Raw genomic sequence first — 21,048 nt, 5'->3', positions numbered from 1 at the left:
TCCCCTTAATGCCATACTGTATCTTGGCAGTCCGATTCTTGGAAACTAATGAGCCGGAATGTTGATTGCCTGATGAATTTCAGGTGCTGTTCAATGTTGTGTTTCTTAAATGAGTGGCAATGACAGAATGTCATGTTCAGCTTGTTCATGATGCTCTAATCAGGATTCAAACTCTCAACCTAAGGATCACCAGTGCACGGCATTATTCCGTGCACATTCCTGCATGAAGCCTCATTCACATTGATTGTGAAGTACAATCGATTGAAGTACACAACATCAAGAAAACTCCAAGCACACATTTCACAAGATGATTAAGGGCTTTCTTAAAAGAGTATAGATCTGAAAATGTGCACTGTTAATGGTATCCACCAATACATGATAGCCTTATGGTAGTTATACAATAACAAAATGGTCATATAGGCAAAATGGGTTGAGACTGTGGACGTTTGGCTTTTCTATGAAATTGTGGGAAAAGTAAACATTTTTAGAGCAGAAGACCAGGGTGAAAAAGAATATTGAGTCCAGATCAATCTGGTGTGGAGAAATAAGCCTAATTCATGATTTTTTACAATAGCGCTAAATTTAGGTTTATGGGTAGTGGGGGTTATTGGTAACCATACCTGAAAATTTCAAGAGTTTTCGACGTACGGTATAGGCTGCACTATGACTTTTACAGAATTTGAGCGAAAAAAACCCTGTTGCAGAAACAATAGGGGACCAAGCGGCTTCGCCGCTCGGACCCCTAATTATGTTGATGATTCATCTTTCGTTGTTGTAGTCTTTATGTGTATGTGTGTGTGTGTGTTGCCCTTCTCCAGAGAGTTGTTGTCCAGCGATGGCTTGAAGGAGTACAGCAGAGCCCGTGTCTACCTCGATGAGAACTATGAGTCCAAGGAGCTATTCACAGTAAGTACCTCGACAAAGAACAATATCAGAAAAGTACATTGAAAAAGTGTATGGCTTTTAGAATGCATTTGTTTTTTATTTCAAAGTACTTTCAGAATATATGGAAGCTTTGCATTTTTAATCGGCATGCAATTACTGACTTTGAAGATAAACTACACTCCAAAACAAGTTAAATCTCCCTAGAAGTAAGGATTGACCACAAGGTGGCAGTAGATATTTAGAAATCTTTTTGAATGGTACTGCAGAGAGAAGTTTTTACATTCTCTTCAGCTTCTGTGTTATTTCTCTGAGGAATCAATTGATTAGCCTAACCATTAACAAGAGCCAAGATTATTTTTCAAATCATATGGTATGAGCAGATTTTCTCTCCTCCCCTGATGTTTTATACAATGGACAACATGAGATAAACTCTATTTGATATATTATCATATGAGGACATAACGTACTATTTAACAACAGCATGATATGGTAAATTCTGATAACATAAAACGCAAACCTGTATGGCATTTGAACCGCTGATGCCCTGATATTTCAGCATATGACCACTGGATGGCGCCATTGTCTTATGATACTAACACTGACGGTATCTCGAGCCAAATACACACACTAGTTTCACGGGTAATTGGAAGGCCGATTTCTGTGCCGGGACATGGCTGTTTAAAGTCAGCAGCAGTGTTCTATATTTCCTCTGTGTAGCTGGGGCTTGAATTGAGATGAATAAAGAATTGTCCATTACACGCAAACACAGACAAACACTGTTCGCCCAGCTTTGTCTTCCCCTCCCTTACGAGTTTATGGCTGTGTTTATTTATTTCTTTATTTATTAATGTGTTATTTGAGGGGCTGCCACGCTACGCTGGCCCTCGACAAACGCTCATAAATCATGACACACAGCGAGTTGGCTTCATGCTCGTTTCATAAACATATTACAATTTGCTGCAAAACGACGCGCTCCCTAGCGTGCATTATCTCCGTACGGAGGATTGTTTATTTGCCGGTGTTTGTCTATAGATTAACCTTTTTGTTGAATTTTCATTTTTATTATCAAATGGATATTGTGGGTTCCTGGGCTTCTCTATGTAAATGAGGGTGTAGCGTGCGTTGTGGATATTGAAATATCCCACAGTAACAGTAAATATAAATAACACTCCCTCCCCCCCCCCCTTTGCTCGCCCGCGCCTGCTATTTAGCACTGATGACATCGCTCGTGTTTGTCTCTGACCCAACTTCGATTCCTTTTTTTTTTATTTTCAACCCCATCCAAATGTTTGTTGTGTGCGGATGTCAATTTTCAGATAATGTAACCTGGAGGCGACATTTGAGATCTGTTTGTGTGGGTATGCTTGTGTTGGGGGGGGGGGGGGGGGGGGGGGTACGGGGTGAATAAGCTGTGCAAATCGAGAACATCTTGTGGGCAAGAGAATAACTATTCAACATTCTTTAATCTAAGTCAAGGCTGAAGGATTTTAAGATGTTACAAATTGTATTTATGTATATGTAAGTTGAAACAGAAACGATGTAGCTACTAGTAAATACATAACTTTGGGTACAGCATAGGCAATACAGGTAGCCCAGGTATGTGTCCATTACCAAAACATTTAGTTCATCGTTATTCACCTGTGACAGAGAGCAATATGGGAGAATTTATTATGACATTTATCACGGGACATTATATGATATCAATAGGTCTCAAAATATATGCTTATGTATTCAAAACCCAATGGCAGAGAATCTAGATGAGGGCCATAATACCAAATGAAACCTCTCATATTGTGATAAATCCAGGCAGTCACATCTTGATTAGATTAAATGACAACAATTTTTACGTTCATCAGAAGTCAATAATGTATTCACAGCAAAGCAACATGGGAGATCCACTAGCCATCCATATCTACTTAAAGGGATAGTTTAACAGTTGAACTGGAGCGTGGACCGTGGAGAACGTTTTGTCCATGTTGAAGATGTAGGGATCTTTGGACAAAAAAATATATTTATACATAATTGAGAACACAAAGTAGACCTTGCTAACATCCCAGGGCTACATCTTAAACATGGAAATAATGTGGAAAATCAATGTGTGTCACTTGAGCATGATAATATGCCTGTCTGAGACTGGTAGTTAAGAAGTGATGGACACATCCCCCTCCCACTGTTACAGCCTACTGCTTAGGTATACAGCAGGTGAAATGTCAATGAGAAAGGCCCGCCCTGATAACTCAACTCCCAATTCGCTTGTTCCAGCCCATTAATATTTACCACAGACTCGGCCCTGAGGCCACATGCACTATCGCCTGCTCTTATAACCAACTGTCGCACTCACACACACACAAACACTCAGACACACACACATTCAGAAACGCATTCAGACATGGCAGGTCTGAGAAGAGCACGAAAAGACAAACACAGAGGCACACACACACACACACACACACACACACACACACACACACACACACACACACACACACACACACACACACACACACACAGTGTTTGATTGCTTTCACAACACTGTCAAAGAATGTCATCAAGAGCTTCCTTTTGTTACAGATACTGACACACACACGCACATATACACACAAACACACGTACACTCTTTCATCCAACCTCCATAGACCCCAGTTGTTGCGTGGCATTTTAATGAGAAATTAAAGGGTGTGTGTGTGTGTGTGTGTTTGGGAAGCTGGGTTTAGGGGGGGAGAGACAGGAGTAGGCCACAGGGATAAATTAGGTCCCTGCAGTATGACATGACACTGATTCCCCCATGTAGCATGTGCGCCTCAATGTGTGTATTTTGGTCCAAATGTTACTGTGGTTTGAAAGTTGCCCGTTATGTCGGTGTGCTGAGGCTTGCTCGACGTGCTGTCTAGCCACTTCAGACTGGTGTTTTGTAGAACCCTTACAACATTAGGCTAACGACCCTTTCCTTTAGTGCAGACTGTACATTGAGATGACATGCAACGCACTTTGAAGTTGAGGCAGGACTGGTCCTGACCACCGTAGCGGTCGTAAAATCAACCAAAAATGCATTATAGATAACAAATCGCATTCATGAGTACGTGAAAACTACACCTTTATCCCAGCAATCTGTGAGGCCCTGGGTTTTTGAATTGAGCTTACTATGATGAACTCACCAAGAAGACCATAGGCCCTGGGACATCTCACCAGAGAAACAAATAGGACAGGGAGGGAGAAGACAAGGGCAAGGATTGTCCGTCAGTCCGTCCGTTCAAGTTGTATTATTAATTATAATGCCACCAGTGGAACCCATTTTGTGAGCATCACATGGCAGTGAGACGGAGGCAAAGAGATGGAGAGAGACATTGAGGGTACCTATGGGGGGGTGGGGGCTGGCGGTGTCACCATGAATCAGTCCCGTCAAGTGATCCAATCACCTCTAGTACTGTCCAGTTGAGACCACCTTAACCCACACCAAACACCCGGATTCAGCTTGCCCAAGGGTATCATCAACCCATTGTCCTCAACAATGCATCACTCTGTTTATCCTATAGTTTAATTGCACCTCCTCTTTATTCCCTTTTTTTGATAGTCGCGTTTGTGTCATGTATGTCTGCAAGGAATGGGACTGAAGGCTACTGTGTAGTGTGAGTGGCCTACCACAACCTCCACCCAGCCCCCTTTCTCCACAACCTCCACCTGCCAGCAGTGCTGCAGAGAAGTCCTGGGTTAAAATCACAGCCTAGCGGACATGAAGGGGTCCTCCCGTATCTCAGTGTGGTGAGAAGCTCTGAGCGAGCGAAGGCTATTGGAACGGAGCCGGTGTCACCTCAGTGGTATCGCCGGACCATCACTCTCCCTGGCCATCACTCAGCACGCACGCACGCACGTACGTGCACGCACATGCACACACCTCGAAGTCAACTCACACACACATGAATCTGCCACCTGCCGTGATTGACGACCAGAGCAGGAGGCAGGCCGTTCAGCCTGTGTGAAATCATTTGGGCTGTAGATGTTTCTAGAATGAATGGAATGTGTATATCGAGGTGAAGAGCTTGATGCAGTTCTGACTGTTATTGTAAGCTCGGCCTATAAACTGGACCCGTGTGTGGAGGTTAGGAAGAGTAAATCAGGTCTCTAGGGTCTGTGTGTGTGTGGGGGGGGGGGGGGGGGGGAGCTGGGAGCTTTTGTAAAATAGGATGCTGCTGGGTGGTTGGGGGACAGCCACAGATAATGATGTGTTTCCAGTGTGTAACCGAAACCACCCTCCCACCCAAAACACACACATGCCTAAGCACGACCAAACACACAGACACACAGCCACACACACACACAGCCACACACACGAAAAGGGGGGTGGCAGAGTGAAGGTGAGCCTGTCATATCGATCTTTTTAGCGTTAAAATATGAGCCACTTTACTCTGCTCCTGCGATGTGAAAAATAATAACTTGGACCCAAATTAAAAAATATTGATTGCTTAGGCGTCGACAAGAGCAAATAATAAACACCCTCTGAAGGATTTTACACACACACCCCCCCTTAACAAACACCTCCTCTGCCCTTCCCACCCCGCCTGCCCTCTCTCTCCTTCTCTCTCCCACTCTCTGTATCCTTCTATTCATCTTATTTTCTGTATCCGGCTATATTCTATCTCTGCATTTTTTTCTCTCTGTCTATTGACTTTCAATTGCTTTCTTTTCCTCTCGTTCCTCTTTCTCCAGATCAGTATTTCTCTTTCTCTCCATCTCTCTCTATTTTTAAGTCTCCTTTCTATTTCCCTCTCTCTCTCTCCCTGTGGCAGGGAGGTGACTCGGGCCAGTAAATACACCCGTCTATTGCCGCGCTTTGGTGCCGTCCATATGTCGGAACATATCGCAGCAATTCACCCGGCCGGCTGTTAAACTGCGGCGGACGCAAATGAACACGGCAGCCATTGTTCCTTGCCCATCTCATCATCCACTCTACCGCTGATTGATTGGGTCTTGACTCCATAATCTGGCATTAGCTCAGGCTTCGTTCAGGTTAAACATCCACACCCCTGTCCCTGCCCCCTTGTCTCTCCCGAGACACACACACACACACACACACACACACACACACACACACACACACACACACACACACACACACACACACACACACACACACACACACACACGCACACGCGCGCGCACACTCAAACGCATATATTGACACACACACATGCATACACGCGCACCCACACACACGCATGCATACACATACACACACAACCGCCGCTGCAGCCGGTCATAATTTTTTGCACATCCCAGCTTGACTTTTTTATTTCCCGCCCGTAACAGATGAGCTCACGGGGGGCGGGCATCAAACGGGTGGGAAAACAATTGCCACAAGGTTAATTTTATTGCCTGCTCCATGCATTTGCGAGCAGGCAGGAGGGTGTCCTCTGCCCGGGTCCTGATGAATGGGACGGTGCAGGGAATGAAAATGAGAGGGGGGGGGGGGGGGGGGGGGATAGGGAAGCTCGCTCCCGCCCCCCTGCCTCCAACCTAAATTGAAATTCTCTGACACGCTCAGAATTGGAATTCTGAAGCAGAGGCGACGTCCCATTTAGTTTGATGATGAAAGCTGTCATGTGTCCTAGTCAATTGCATCCCCCCCCCCCCACACACACAGACACACAGACACCCTCTCCCTCACCAGATACACTCATCCGACACACACACACACACACACACACACACACACACACACACACACACACACACACACACACACAGAACCCCCCTCCCCACAGACATCCACACATATTTTACTCCAGGGATTTCATGTCCCACACGTCCTAAATGAGGGGTGTCAGATGTGCCGTGGCCGAACTGGGAGAATAAAGTCCTGGTTGTGCCCCACCGCTAACACGCCTCTTCCTGTCCTTTACTTCCTGTCCTCTCCGTCCCACCCACCACCCCAGAGTATCGATTGTGTGAACAAGCAGGGCATCAGCTATGTACTTTCTAATGAAGATAGTTGATGGAGAGGAAGAGACTGAAGGAGGGATGGAGGGAGAGAGACATAAAGAGAGAGATTGAGAGGGAGTATGGGTTAGAGTTGGGGAGTACGAAAGAGGACAGCGTGCAGAGCTGTGTGTGTGTGTGTGTGTGTGTGTGTGTGTGTGTGTGTGTGTGTGTGTGTGTGTGTGTGTGTGTGTGTGTGTGTGTGTGTGTGTGTGTGTGTGTGTGTTTGTGTGCACATGACTCCTGTTGACATCAGTGGCTGTGTATCCGGTGGGGGACGTAGTTCTGGCGATATCTCTGCTTCTCCACCCGAAGGCTCCTCCCGTTGAAAGCATGTCAGTGTGAGCTGGCGGCTGGCCCTGGGTGTGTGTGTGCGCTTTGTGTTATAGTACCGCACTTCAGTGTCCATTGACATCAAGTCCTCTGTCCCCCCCTCCTGCTCTCCCTCCCTCCACCTCCCCTTTTATTTGCATATCTCAGTTCGACCCAGGCATTTTACTGGCCATTATATCCCCATTAGCTAATCTCTCAACTTTGATTTCCATAATCCTCTGCCTATTGAGAGTGCTCATGGCCCTCGTAGCCCGACCCCCTCCATCCCTCCCCGCTCCCCTCAGTCCAAAGGGGAAACAGATAGTGTCGTTCCCCCCCCCCCCCCCCCCAACGCGATTCAGACTGCTCAGGATCTCACCGTACATCAACACACACACACACACAGAACCTCTATAGCTGTGTTTTGCAATTTACCAAGTGTAAAGTCTATTTTTATACACAATAATGTTAAATATTAACATCCTTTTCCATTATTTCCCAATATCAATTAGATTAAGAAACACAAACACACAAGAGACACATCGCTTTGACACTCTCCTGGGTGTGTGTGTATGTGTGTGTATGCCGTCTGTGCGTGCGGCAGCATTCAGATTAGCGCGGGCTGATGTGTGTGTTTGCGGTGTCAGGGGAGGCGTTGTCAAATGGCCCTGGTGGCATCTCTTTAAAATACCCTTTATTAACATGAGTGTCCTGGCCCCCCGCTTATCTGTCTATGCAACAGCAGCGCGTTATTAAGCGCAGCATAGCACCATATTTCAGCGGCCGTCTCCGGAGCCTCTGTCCAAGACAACCGGTGCTGCAGCGCTGATGCTTGGCTGCTGTCAAGCTGGCCGAAGTCGGCCCTATGTGGACTGAGATACCGGGCCAGGTTATCTCAACAGTAGAATCATATGTTGATTTTGTTTTAAATTTAATATTTCGTCTTCAAAACGTAACCCGAGTCGTATTTCATGGACATTTTAAAATAATAAACAATATTCATTTGCGTGTGTGTTTGTGCGAGGGACTTTTGGGGGTCCAACTAACTCATTGCTGGAGATTAAAAGAAAAGGCCAACATCTACAGCTGAGCGGTATACAATTGGTCTTGATCAGGGCAAGTAGAATATCCCTGGGCTGACGACGACGACGTCTTCAGGCGATCAAACTCCCTAGAGCCCTGGTCAGCCACATCCCGCTCCCCCTCCAAACGAGTGGATAATTAATAAAGGCCCTGATCCACAAACAAGACACCGTGATGGATCGCAGCGCTTGGACACCAACCAGCGCGCTAACACCGCTGTTTTCTCTCTCTCTTGCTCTCTCCACCACCCCCTCCACACTTCTCTTTCTGAGTGTCCATTACCCTTCAGAGTCACAATTAGTCATGCATGGCAGCACCCCTTTTTCTAAACACGCACGCACGCACGCACGCACGCACGCACGCACGCACGCACGCACGCACGCACGCACGCACGCACGCACGCACGCACACACACACACACAGAGAGGTTGCCTCTGCTTTTCAGTGGGGAGGTTGTCTGTCTATTCACTATCGGCAGCTATTTTAATCATTCATGCGGTTGTGATCTTTGAGGACGTTGTGTAAGCAGAGCAAAACCCCAAATTACTTACAGCTGCACAATTTTACTTTTTTACTGCAGCCATCACTTTTACTCCACAGACCCCATCGACTTGGCGGGGAAATTATAAATACACCGTATAAAGTATCTGTGGGTGTTGGGATCTCTCTAGACACATCTTTAGCGTGTCATTTACTCATGATTAAATGCGCATTGCATTCTTTATTTTATATGATTTTAAGTAGGCTTGCCTTGACTAGACGATTTTGGCTTGAAGTCCATTCTTCTGTTGATCCAATCAATCCGATCCAATAAGGCTTCAATCCTTAACACTAACATACTCCTCTCTGTCCCCAATGGGACAGAAGGCAACATCCGAAATAGCTGCAGCTCAAGCAGAGGATTCTGGTTAAAATGGTTGCTCTGCTAATCCATCTTAGATGCTGCATTACCTTTTTTGCATCAAGTGGGATGAGGCAAGCGAGGCCAGGTCCAGGGTAAGCAGTAAACACGGACTGCCTAGCCACCATCCACACCACTTTACCCCTATTGTCACATTAATCATTAGCGGCTAATCCATAGAACTAGGAGAATTTCCTGTATAGCTGCATGGAATTCGATTGGCTAGCCTCTACGCTCTTCAATACGGTCTTGGCTAGAGAATGGTTGGGAGATTGGTTTGTCCCGCCCCTCTGCTTCCCTCCCTCTCTCCCTCCTGTGTGCTCCCTAACCATGTGGTGGGTAATTGGTGTGCGTGGTCTATTGGTTTGTGAGCAGAGACTACCTTACTGTGGTGCCCGGAGCGGCGTTCCTAATAGGAGGCAACAATCTGATCATTTCATTTCCTCTGTCTGTCGCGCACAACCACTCACTTCAGGAAGGAAGTGATCACCCTGACGCACACTCAGGGACACACAAATGTCCCTCCATAGTGCGCACACAAATAAACAGAAACACACACACACACATGCACACATACACACGTATTATCATAAAACATAAACACATCCTGACACAAAGCACACACACATACAGTACATCCTAGCAAAACGCCCACACACCTTAATGGAAACACACACGCATGCACACACACACACACACACACACACACAGCTATCTCTGGGCCCTATTTATTTCACCCTAACCATCACAATCTAAATGGCCTTTCAAAAGCACAGCAGAAGGGAGACAAAACAGATCTAATTATGCAATTACTGCTGCTCTTCATTCTGCAGTTAAGTGCGCTTTTTCATTGTGTAACTTCTCTTCTGTCACACGCACACAGGCACACGCACGCCTGGACGATACCTTCCACCATTCCCTCAACCCCATTCACCCTTTCACTTCCATCGCGGCCCCAAGCTCCTGCGACCCAGCCCCCTCCCCACAACTTCTCATCTCATTTGGCCATAATTGGGTTGCCTCGCAGAAATCAAATTTCACCAATTGGGTTATCGTCCTCTGGAATTGTAGCAGTACCTCGACTTGCATGAGGAGAGGCGTAATATGCTTTTGTTAAGACCCCTACTCCCTTTTAAAACACACACACACACACACACACACACACACACACAGCGGTAACATTGAATCATGGTAGTTATAGGGTGTACCTGTTACTGTAGTCACACTCATAGTATTCCCACCAAACCCTCCCTCACCTTACCACCACTTACACAAAAAGACACGCGCGCGCACAAACCCACACACACTTTATCCGCACCTTCCTCATGTGCAAATAATAGCATGTGATTCGAGCATTAACAGGCTTAATTACTTAAAGATGGTCATTTTAATTTACACTGATAGAGTATCGATCACCCAGGCAGAGATTAAGGCCCTCGGCGGAGCGGTTGATGTGGAATTAAACAGGGAGGGGCCCCCGGGGGTCCTCCTGGGGCCTGGTCGGGCCGTCCCGCTGCAGCCAGGAGGGGAATGACATCCTCCCGGCTAATGAACTGGCAGCATGCGCAGACATGAAGCCCAGTCCCCGGCGGGGAAGGGCGAAAATAATGGGGTTTTGGCCGTGTTATTCATTCACTGCCATGCCCCAATCCTCCTGTGGCTCCTCTCCGGGCCCCCTGAAGCCACCGAGGGGCCCCCACCACCCCCACACCCACTGTTTGCCCACATCCATCCTGGGCTGACCTTTCTCCTAAATATGTGTTATGTATAGATATAGATATATAGAGATGGAGATGGATATCGCTATAGATGGATAGAAATAAGGGGTCTCCTCGAGTTAAGTTCTCAGCCTCTTATCAGTTTTTTCAGGCCAGACCATCGTCCACTGATCACCCAATCATATTGGACGGTTCTTAATGCATGCTTTTCTTCTGCATGGTTTAAATGCTTCAATCGAGGGCTTCCCACAGCGGTCTATAGTCAAGGCCCAGCGCCTCCCGCTAACGGAGCAGTAGATGGACCAGTGTGCACCTCCGTCACGTCATCTGCATCCAATATGAAAGAAAGCATAGGCTGCTGTCAGTGCTGCCGCCTTGTATACTATAATATAGAACATTATCATACATAGTCATTAATACAAGTCATCTCTGCCATCGAACAGTGGCCAGTCACTTTGGAGATGGAGAACTCTGGTCTGTCTGATTACACACGAGATTCACACAAGGACAGAACCCACCTCGATAAAGGGGCTGTAGAAGCGTTTGGCTGATAAAAATGTAAAATGCATGTGAATGATGCATTTCAGCGTAAAGAACACATGTGGCACCATTCGATTTCGTAGAACAGTGAAACGCAGTACAGACAGAGAGAATCACTTTCACCAGCGTGAGGGGCGTGATGTGTCCGGTACTGTTGACACACTTTGTATTTGTGCTATGTTTGGGATACTCTTTAATGGTTTCAAAATGCTGCCAAACATTGGAAGTTTGACTTCCAGACACTGTCTAACGGTTTAGACTACTTTGAAAAGAAAGTAATTGGATAGTGCCACTGACATTAGAAAAATCAAAGGGGAAATTATCAACCAAACAATAATGATATTGCTGAAAGCAAAACATAACACGGCAAATTGCACAGAGAATAATGAGTATTACCCCACCCATAAATAAAAAAAAAAATATTTATTTTTTATTTATTATTTATTTTTTAATCTATTTATACACATATATATATATACACAACACACAAGGAAGGAGCAGAGCGGTGTTTGGGGTGCGAGACAACTACCGGGGATCCATCAGGGTTTAATCCAGCCCCCCCCGGCCCCCCACCTCTCCGTGGCGTGGCTGAAAGTGTCAATTCGTGATTGCCCCGTCCCCGTCGGTTCACCAACCCGTCCGCCGCCGTCAAAGAGGCAGACCCTTTCATGGCAGAATTGATCTCCCCGCTCGGACCGCATGTCACGTACGACCGGCCAGTATTGGAAGGGGGCGGCGGGCCGGGTGATCGTTAAAGTTAAACCCAAGCAATTTCCTGGCGGGTTTGAGGGAGAGGCGTGTGTCGGGGGAGGGGTAAGTGGTGTGTTGTGTGGATTAATTATAGCAGTAGAGACAACCCCTCGACACCTGTCTCCAAGAACCAACTCAAACAAGCACACTTCACACACAAGTGGCTTTAATGACTGCCTCTCCGAGAGCGCGCGTGTGTGTGTGTGTGCGTGTGTGTGTGTCAGATCTGAATTAAACTTGTGAGCAAACAGGTAGATGATAATGGCGTATTTGCCATCCAAGACAAAGCTTCTTTATTGTGATTTATTCACACGAAATAATGTGTTTTTACTCTCTCTCTCTCTCTCTCTCTCTCTCTCTCTCTCTCTCTCTCTCTCTCTGGGGCCTGTATGTATATTTAACTCTATACCATATGTAGCCAAGACTTGACAGTGCCATTAATATCTATCTTGTTGGCAAATTGATATGAGGATATAATTGCATTGCAACAACTGATAAAATATGTAAGCTTGGCAGAGGAGAGGAGATTTACTTTCCCATCCTGGGAATGGAGCATCATTCGATTGTTCAACATGCAACTTTAGCCAATTGATGATCTTTGTATTTCCTTTATATGTGTCATTGATTTATTATAAAGCCATTTTCCTTTTCATTCACTTTACCTTTGAGATACGTGTAATTTGGGCTAAAGAACAATCATGAAAATTGCCAAATTTGCTAATTGGTTGACCAAGATAATGATTTAAGAAGATTTTATTAATTTTTAATGTCTCAGGGCGCACTCACACTAGGCCTGTACCGTGCCCAAGTCCGTTTCACAGCTGTACCATGCTCAAGTCTAGATCGTTTTGCTAGTGTGAGCACGCCAACCATACTCAAGTCCACTTCAATTCTGTGGCCTGAGCACACTTCGGAGAGGTGTGCTCAGGCCATGGTACAGATGCTAATGAGCCAACACGCGCACGGCTACGCAACCTGAGCTGGATGGCGTATAGTCCATGCGACCCTTCTTTCCCATTAAACAATAAACATGACGGCAAGCGGTCCACGTTGGTGCGATGGTGAAGTTGAGTTTTTGATCAAAAATACCCTGTTCGTCACGGCGTGGGCTTTCTTGGTTCACCGGAGTGTAGACCTCATTAGAATAATTTGCACACTCCCGAATGTTTTTATTTTTTTATGAATGAAGACACCCGCATGCAAGAATAAGTTCACGTCTGAGTGTAGGCTACAAACACAACTAACAATTTACAAGTGCAAAAACGCCAACATATTCTTTATTTTGCTGATCACTTGCTTTTTTATCCCGACAAAAGCCTCGTAAGGACAGTTCCTCTACACTGTAGATCGCACCATCTTTCAATGTCTTTATTTAATACGACTGCATCGACTTCTCTCACGTGATCAGCAGCTCGCGTATTTCACTTTCTCTCAAGTTAGAAGTTAGCTCATGATCATTTCGCTGTGCTGTCTCTGTGGAGACAGCACAGCAACACCACTACCCAAGCCCCCCCCCCCCGGAACCGCGGAGCCGTCACATTTAACAGAATGAAACCCAATAAACCACCATTGGGGAGGGTTAATCGGGGTTCTAGCTCAAGCAGGCAATTTACCTCGGGGAGTGTAAACAGGCGGACCGTGCCGCGAAAAAGGCGTATTTGGCAGTGTAAAGACGCTCAGTGAGAGAGGGCTGTATCTGAGCAGAGCGGTTCCAAATAAGCAACAAAGTCAGTAAAGTGTCAACTGTGTTCTCTGAGTGCGCCCTCAGAGATCCCCAGTGAAGGTTTACTTGCTCAATAATATGATGACGTGGGCTGAACAAAACATATATTTAATAGTTGAATCCTGAAAGTAAATGATTGGAAGTTTTTAATGAATCATGGTGTTCCCTATCTCTGGATGGGTTTTTAAACTTCACAGATGAGGTGCTGATGCACCATTCCAAAGTTTGCATTGTTGATGAAGATTGAATTGATTAGTAAATGAAGCAAAAGCCAAGTGTGCGTTAGAGTATTCATTTGTAGTGATATTTTACAGATGTCTGTTTGTTTTCCTTTATTTAGAATTCCTTCAGTTGGTCTCAGTGTAGTAAACGATGCACTGATTCAGCCTTTTGTCATGCTGATATAGCCTGATACTAGTATCAAGCTATATGCTGCATCACCAATCAGACATGTGATGTGATTGATAAACATGATGGATGAATGACAACAGCACAACCTTAACCCTGATCACCCCCCCACCCCCCTCCTTCTGGGTCGACTTAACATGAGGCCATGCAAAAAAGACCCGCATATTTATATTTTTCCTGAGACTTGCTTTATTCAAACGAGACCTGGCCGTATGGCGGAGGCAGAGAGTGATTGCTTAGTGAGAGGGGCCCTTCAGGGGTCCGTGCTCGCCCTTGAGCAGGTAGACTCCCACAGCTTTTCAAGACGGGTACAATAGGTCCCGGCGAAGATTGGAAAGGGGACGAAGATGTTTGGGACCAACCTTATTTCATTGCATTACCTCAACTTGATGTTGTGAGGTGGGGCGCCATCTTAACAAACAACCCCCCCCAACTATTTTTACCCCTATCTTCGGACTGGCATCTCCCCCCATGACGGATATCAGGATGTCTCCAATACCCATAATGGACTTGGCAGGGCCTGATGGGTGGGGGGGGGGATTGGGGGGAGCGTCTGGGCTTAGGCTACTTGTCTACTTCACCCCCCTTCCTCCATCATCCAATCACCTTATTCTAATGCTCTTTCATTGTTTAGTCAACCGGCTGTCCATTTACATCAACCTGCAGCCACGTAGGCTCCCGGCACAAGCACTTAATAGAATTAGTAGGTATCCCACAGCACATTTTAAACACATAGGGCTACTTACTGACTAGGCACACTCAGTCACTCAACCCCCTTCCCAGGCGCAGGACTCTGCTCCGCATACAAGCCCTCCACCGGAAGGTCCGCTATGGCCCATATTGTAGAACACACACGCACCCCGGCACTCGGCTTAACCGCTTTGACTGTCAAACATCCGGACCTCCCGCCCCCCCCCCCCCACCCCCAAAAATGACCTTGGGCCTCCGAATACCAAAGTCAATTTGGTTTTCATGTTTGTGTTGTGCGCCTCATTTGAGACGTCTCATAAAGCACACTTGGTCCTCTTGTAGTTTTATAAGATTTGTTATCTAACGCACTTCATTAAGGCCCGCTGGAGCACATCTGCTGCTCCTCGCTGGAACAGCCCGTCGATTCATAAGGCTCCAAATTCCCGAAACTGATTAGCGGAAATGTTTTGGCTTTCCCTTTAGTTGAGCGTATAACTAGACAAACAAAAATGAACATTCACATGTATTAAGATCCACGCGCATGCCCCCTCATGACCTCTGATGAAGCGCATTCATTTGTTTTGACCGCTCCCGCGATCGGGAGCCCTCTCTTCTCCTCCCGATAGAGAAGTTTATGTTACTCTACTGTTTATGATGAACAGTAAATAAGTTCACATTCACATCACACGGCCTAAAATACCTCCAGGGCTTCGCCTCCCTACTATCACATGGAACCCCATAACCATGGATCTGGAAACCTACGGGGGGGTTGCCAAGCGACGTACTTGTCCCCCGTCAACCGTTTTCCTGTAAACTTTTACCCATAATAACAGTATTCTGTCACCTGCGGGGAAAGGATGTGCTCAGCCCGGGACACCAATACGGAATTTCCCTTTTGGTTCCGGCCCCCCCCCAGGCCAATTGATTTTGGAAAATTAATACAGTCTCTGTTAAGGTTCTGGGGGTCAGAGGCAGAGCGCATCCCGGCAGATGAGGGGCGGGACGGACAAACTATGAGCGCCTAGCTGCGTGCCGCCTGCGTCCCATGAGCGCTCCTGATGAAACGGGAGGCCGGGGTTCATCCAAGGGCGGCCCGGCTTTTATGATGCATTGCCTCTTGCGTTGGCGTCGAGCGAACGCCCAAAAAGACATCCCTTTATGATTGTTGTGGTAACCGGGGAGGTCAGGATGCAACATGGTAATATAGAAACAGACATACTTATGGAGTGCGCCACAGTTGGTGGACGCACTGTGTGTCCTTGTTGCGTGCGGCGCGAGTTGGCTCGAGGTTACACATTGATTAATTTCAAGGAGGCTTTTTATTTTTTTTATTTCCACCACTCAAGAGTTGAGTCTTAAATCTTTTGTCGTGGGTATAAGAAAAGAAAAAAAGAGAATGCGGTAGAATTCACAGTATCTTCCAATTCTCCCCCATCCTTCATCTCATAAGCGCGGGGGGACCAAATCGTAAGATCAATGGCAGAAGTCGACTTGATGGCTCCGTTTGACCCTCACGATGACTGAAAGGGACACTTATCAAGGTAGGGAGCCGTGCATGAGGAATCATGCCCTAGCGGGTAGTGATCTCACACAAAGGGTTCCCCAGTCAGTGGGGTTTAATGCACAAGGTTAGCCACAATAGGGTCCTGTGTGCACGACTGTTTAGCTAATTATGCCCTCGTTAAGGAGCCCTCTAATTAGATTCGATGTTACGCTCTTTTAGTTAGATTCAGGCTTTTTAATATGGACTGCCTAATTACATTGCTGTGTGCATGACGGGAAAGAAAATGATTTTCAAAGCACTCCACGTCGTCGTGGAAATGAGGGGCTTCACAGATGGCCAGTGATGTTTGCGCTCAATGTTTTAATCCAGTTCAGGGAGGATCACGCATTCATGTTTATGTTGATAACATTTGGACGAACTATGTGGGCGGATTCAATAAATAGCTGGCAATCTTCAGTTGGCTCGGAGAATAATGACATGCTTTAATGAGTGGACTTCTTCGACTGCTGCAACATCATAAGGCCGCACTGTATAATCATAGAGCGCTTTTCACACACACACGAGACCCGATGGCGTGCGATGCCGTACCACCTGGTCACCCGTTGGGCCCTGGGTCGTCCCAAGAGGACCTTTTGAAGGGAGACGAGGGCCCCGTCTAAATCCCCTCCTTTCCTTTCATGCCCCCTTTCTCTCTCTGGGTGTTGTACTCATGGACGGTACAGACATGGTCTACTGCCACCTTGCCCCTGGCACAAGACTCCTTCTCAGGCCCTGTTTAGCCGGCCGTTTAGAGGGGCCCTCGCTCAGGGGCCTCCTGTGGACTGAACGGAGAGAAAAAGAAACATCTGCGAGAGAAAAATCTTTTTCTTTTAATTTATTATTATAATAATGCACAGTCGGGGAGGGGGGGCGTGTATGACATAATTTCTGGTTATCTAAGAAACCGAGGAACTGAATTTACATTTGCTTTTCACGCGGCACCCATGTGCTCTCGGGTTCGATGCACTGAAGTATAACTAAGCTAGCATGGAGAATATCCAGCCATTTAAATGAAGCCGCTGGGATTTTTACATAACACATCATCGGCGAGCATTGGTTTTTACATAAAGACAAAGAGGGCCACAAAGAGGCACCGGACGAGGGTCTAAGCCTGAGACGAGCCACTGCGTGTTTTTTTTTGTACTTCTCTAAAGCTTCACGCTCCTGTGGTCACTGTTGTGGTTCTGAGAGCCTGGGCTCAAACCCAGACGAGAACATAGAGAGAAAGCAGCTTATTTCCTTTTTCTTTTCTTTTTTTCTTTTACATCGTGCAGAAAAAATATATTTTTAGTCGGCGCAACCTTGGATTGGAAGCCGTTCTTTATGCACACTCGACCCTCTTGTCTGCCCTCTCCGTCTGCCGGACCGGTCTCCGGCCCCGGGCCCCGGGCAGATGTGCATTGATAGCCCCTGTGATGTGGACCCTGTCACCCTTATGGATGTTTCATGAGATTGCCCATGATCTAGAAGATGTCGCCCCCATTTGGGAAGAGTTGTGTTGTGTGCTAAGGGTGGAGGAAGGCTCTCTTGATGCAGAGAAATTAGGAACATCCTGATAAATGTCTCCCGCGAGTGACAAACTGATTCAGCGAAGATGCTGCAAGCCGGTATATTTCATGGCGGGTCGCGGCAATAGAGCTGTATCTCATTGGGCCATCCAAGGCTGCCACTTTGTCATTACAAGGCTGCATAAGCCGGCCGATGGCAGCGTGGGGCAGGGACAGAACAGCTGCCTCGGGCCCCATGCTGTGACTGATGACACTCTGCAGACATCGCAGCTCTGACAACAATCCCGGCATCCTTAAAGCTTGCTCAATGCCCGTAATTTGGATAAGCTGGCAAGCTGATTTGTCAGTGTGTGTGTGTGTGTGTGTGTGTGTGTGTGTGTGTGTGTGTGTGTGTGTGTGTGTGTGTGTTTGTGCTTGTGCTTGTGCTTGTGTGTGTCGGTCATTTCATGCTTTAAAATGCCTAAAATTTTAAGCAAGTTATTATGAAATGACATTAAAGGCAATCACCATAATTGCAACACCACTTAATCCTTAATGTCGGACTTCCTTCCTCTCCCAGTCTTAATTCAACCACAGCAATCACTCATAGCTCCAGTTTACCCATATGATCCTAATTCAATCTCTGCCATCACAAATGAGGGCACACGGATAGGCCCAATATTAAATCAGATATTAATATGTATTGATGAACAGTCCATGACAACATTAGCGGCCTCTCCAGAACGCAGCTGGGGCAGGGGGGGGGTCTTGGGAGAGAGGAGGAAATCAATGACCTGAAAGACTAGTCATTTGCATGGGCCTCTTTCTCTAATGGGAATACTTTCTACATAAAGGGATTTACAAGTTGAAATATTCTTTTGGATTATTGGACATCCATAGCCAAATATGATTTACATTAATGAGCCTAAGTATATTAAACCCATTTTATCTCCCCACATCCAAAACAATTGAATAATGTCCCCGGGAGAACCGCACTGGGCCGGACGAGCCACGGAGGGCGTAATGCTGCTTTAATTGCAAATGGACAACCTTGATTGTTCGGACTTTGATTTTTCTTGTTCCCTTTTTTTGGGCAGCAATCTAATAAGGGAACTATTCATCATCTTCATATCCCCTTTCAAAAAGATGATCTCATTAAGCCTTATGCGACGTTGTTATCTGAAGAAAGACACTATTCACCGGCTTGACTTCCCTCATCGGCAGTTCATTTGAAAATGGCTTTTGAAAGATTATATTTCACAGCAAAGAAAGGGGGTAAAAATGGCTTTCAGGCCGTATTCCCGGTGTCTGTTCCAATTACAGATAAAGAGGTTGCCCTTGCTATAGTGCAAAGCCAATTCCTCTTAGATTTCCCTTTAAAGCATTGTCCGAGGTACCATACCGGACTGTTTTTCATTGGATTAGGATCGCATCCTTCTGCGGTGCTAGCTGTGTTGAGGACGTTATTAGATTGCCGGCGTGTCTCCCGTTGACCCTATAAACTTCACATTCCTGCTGGTCTCCTCGGACCCATACGAACATCATGGGATCACCTGAGCCTGACATTGTGTTCTGGTAACCTGCATATCACACTGACCTCACACACATCCCAGACATCTCTCCCCCTAACCGCCTTAGGCCTCTGTCACATACGCTGATCAGCTGTCATGGGCCAACAAAGCCCGGATTGATTCAATACGTTCAGTTGAAAGATTTGACTCGTCAAAAGTCAACCGAGCCCAACTCGAGAAAATGTGTTGACATTTAATAATAGTAAATATTGCCTATATTGTTTAATCGTTTTTCTATTTTGGGAAGAACCACAAAGGCAATTATATCTTAGTAGCCAATGTATATATCAAATGTCAATATCCAGTAAAAGTCGATTCATGTATCTATCCGGCTGTCAATGCAAGAAATTCCGACATTCCAACACACATTTGTGGTTATTAGGAATATATTTTATTTATGTATGTGATATATTACTACCTAATTCAAGTTGTTTAAAACAATGTTTTATTTAAGTGCTTTATTTTCACGTTTTAGACTTTTTTTATTGCCTTTTTAACAATCTGTCTGATATATTTTATTTTTTAAATGTTCCAATGTGAAGGGAAATGTGGCACATAAACAGAGCTGGCTATGCTCTGGCTTGTGTGGCCTTGTGTGGCCTTGTCCGCCTGGAATTTTAACAGCTGTTTCAGCTGAAAAAACCTTTTAGGTAACTGGATATCATCCTCTGATGAACCTTTTACGTTGTTGGGCAGAGTTAATCATGGCAAACAACGAGTTATACGTCCTCAAAATGCCTAATCTATCTCTTTTACGAGGCCCAATTTCATTTGCTTTAGCTACAGGTTTTGCCCAAAGTGTACTGGTGGACCGGGGGGACATTTACTCAAACCTCACTCTGGGGTCAGCAACAGTACACAGCCCCCACAGGTGTAATCCCATTTATTTTGATCCCCTGTTCTTTACACCCTCGTTAAAACCTGCTGTGGCAGCCACCTCGCGGCGGTAGATATGCAGCTACAATATATAAGCTACATGAACGTTAATCTTTTCCTTTTATTGAACAGAACGCCGCCTTACGCTCATGTACCCAACAGAATCCACAAGGCTAACCTTTTAGTGCCTAGACTAGTGGGACGTACCCTTTTTTAAGCCGAGGACGACGCAACGCTTCCATTGGAAATGCTAAACGCTCCCGGTTCCAGAATAGAACTCAACATTCCGTATTTCATATGAACACGTCCGGTTTAAAGGCCCTCCTCTGGGAGAATGCAAGAACAGGCCTGGGACAGGAGCTATAGAATGGGATACAAGTTATCTGTATCTTTAGTATTATGCCTAAGGAACCAATCAAGTGGTCGACGGCCATAAAAGAGTAGCCCTTTTTTAAATAGCCTACTTTAAAAATCTGAGTCATGTCATGGACGCGTGTTCACTTTCCCCCTTTTTTCCTCTCTTCTTTCTCTTTTTTTTGGGCTGAATGTCATTGCGGTGATGGTTTTATTGCTTTAGACCCCGTCCAG

At 46.0% G+C, this 21,048-nt stretch overlaps 1 protein-coding gene across 2 annotated transcripts in view; it reads left to right on the top strand.

Moving 5' to 3' along the window:
* inpp5a (inositol polyphosphate-5-phosphatase A) overlaps positions 1-21,048 on the top strand; it is a 120,521-nt gene that overhangs the window by 33,586 nt on the left and 65,887 nt on the right. For both annotated transcript variants that reach the window (XM_079730804.1, XM_079730805.1), the window contains exon 4: positions 819-906. In XM_079730804.1, coding sequence (XP_079586930.1) covers positions 819-906 — 88 coding nt within the window. The remainder of the gene's footprint in view (positions 1-818; positions 907-21,048) is intronic.

Source organism: Pollachius pollachius (genome assembly GCF_949987615.1).
Source record: "Pollachius pollachius genome assembly, chromosome: 2".
Classification (NCBI taxonomy): domain Eukaryota; kingdom Metazoa; phylum Chordata; class Actinopteri; order Gadiformes; family Gadidae; genus Pollachius; species Pollachius pollachius.
The sequence above is the reverse complement of the archived record's forward strand: the minus strand, read 5'-3'. Positions and strand labels throughout refer to the sequence as shown.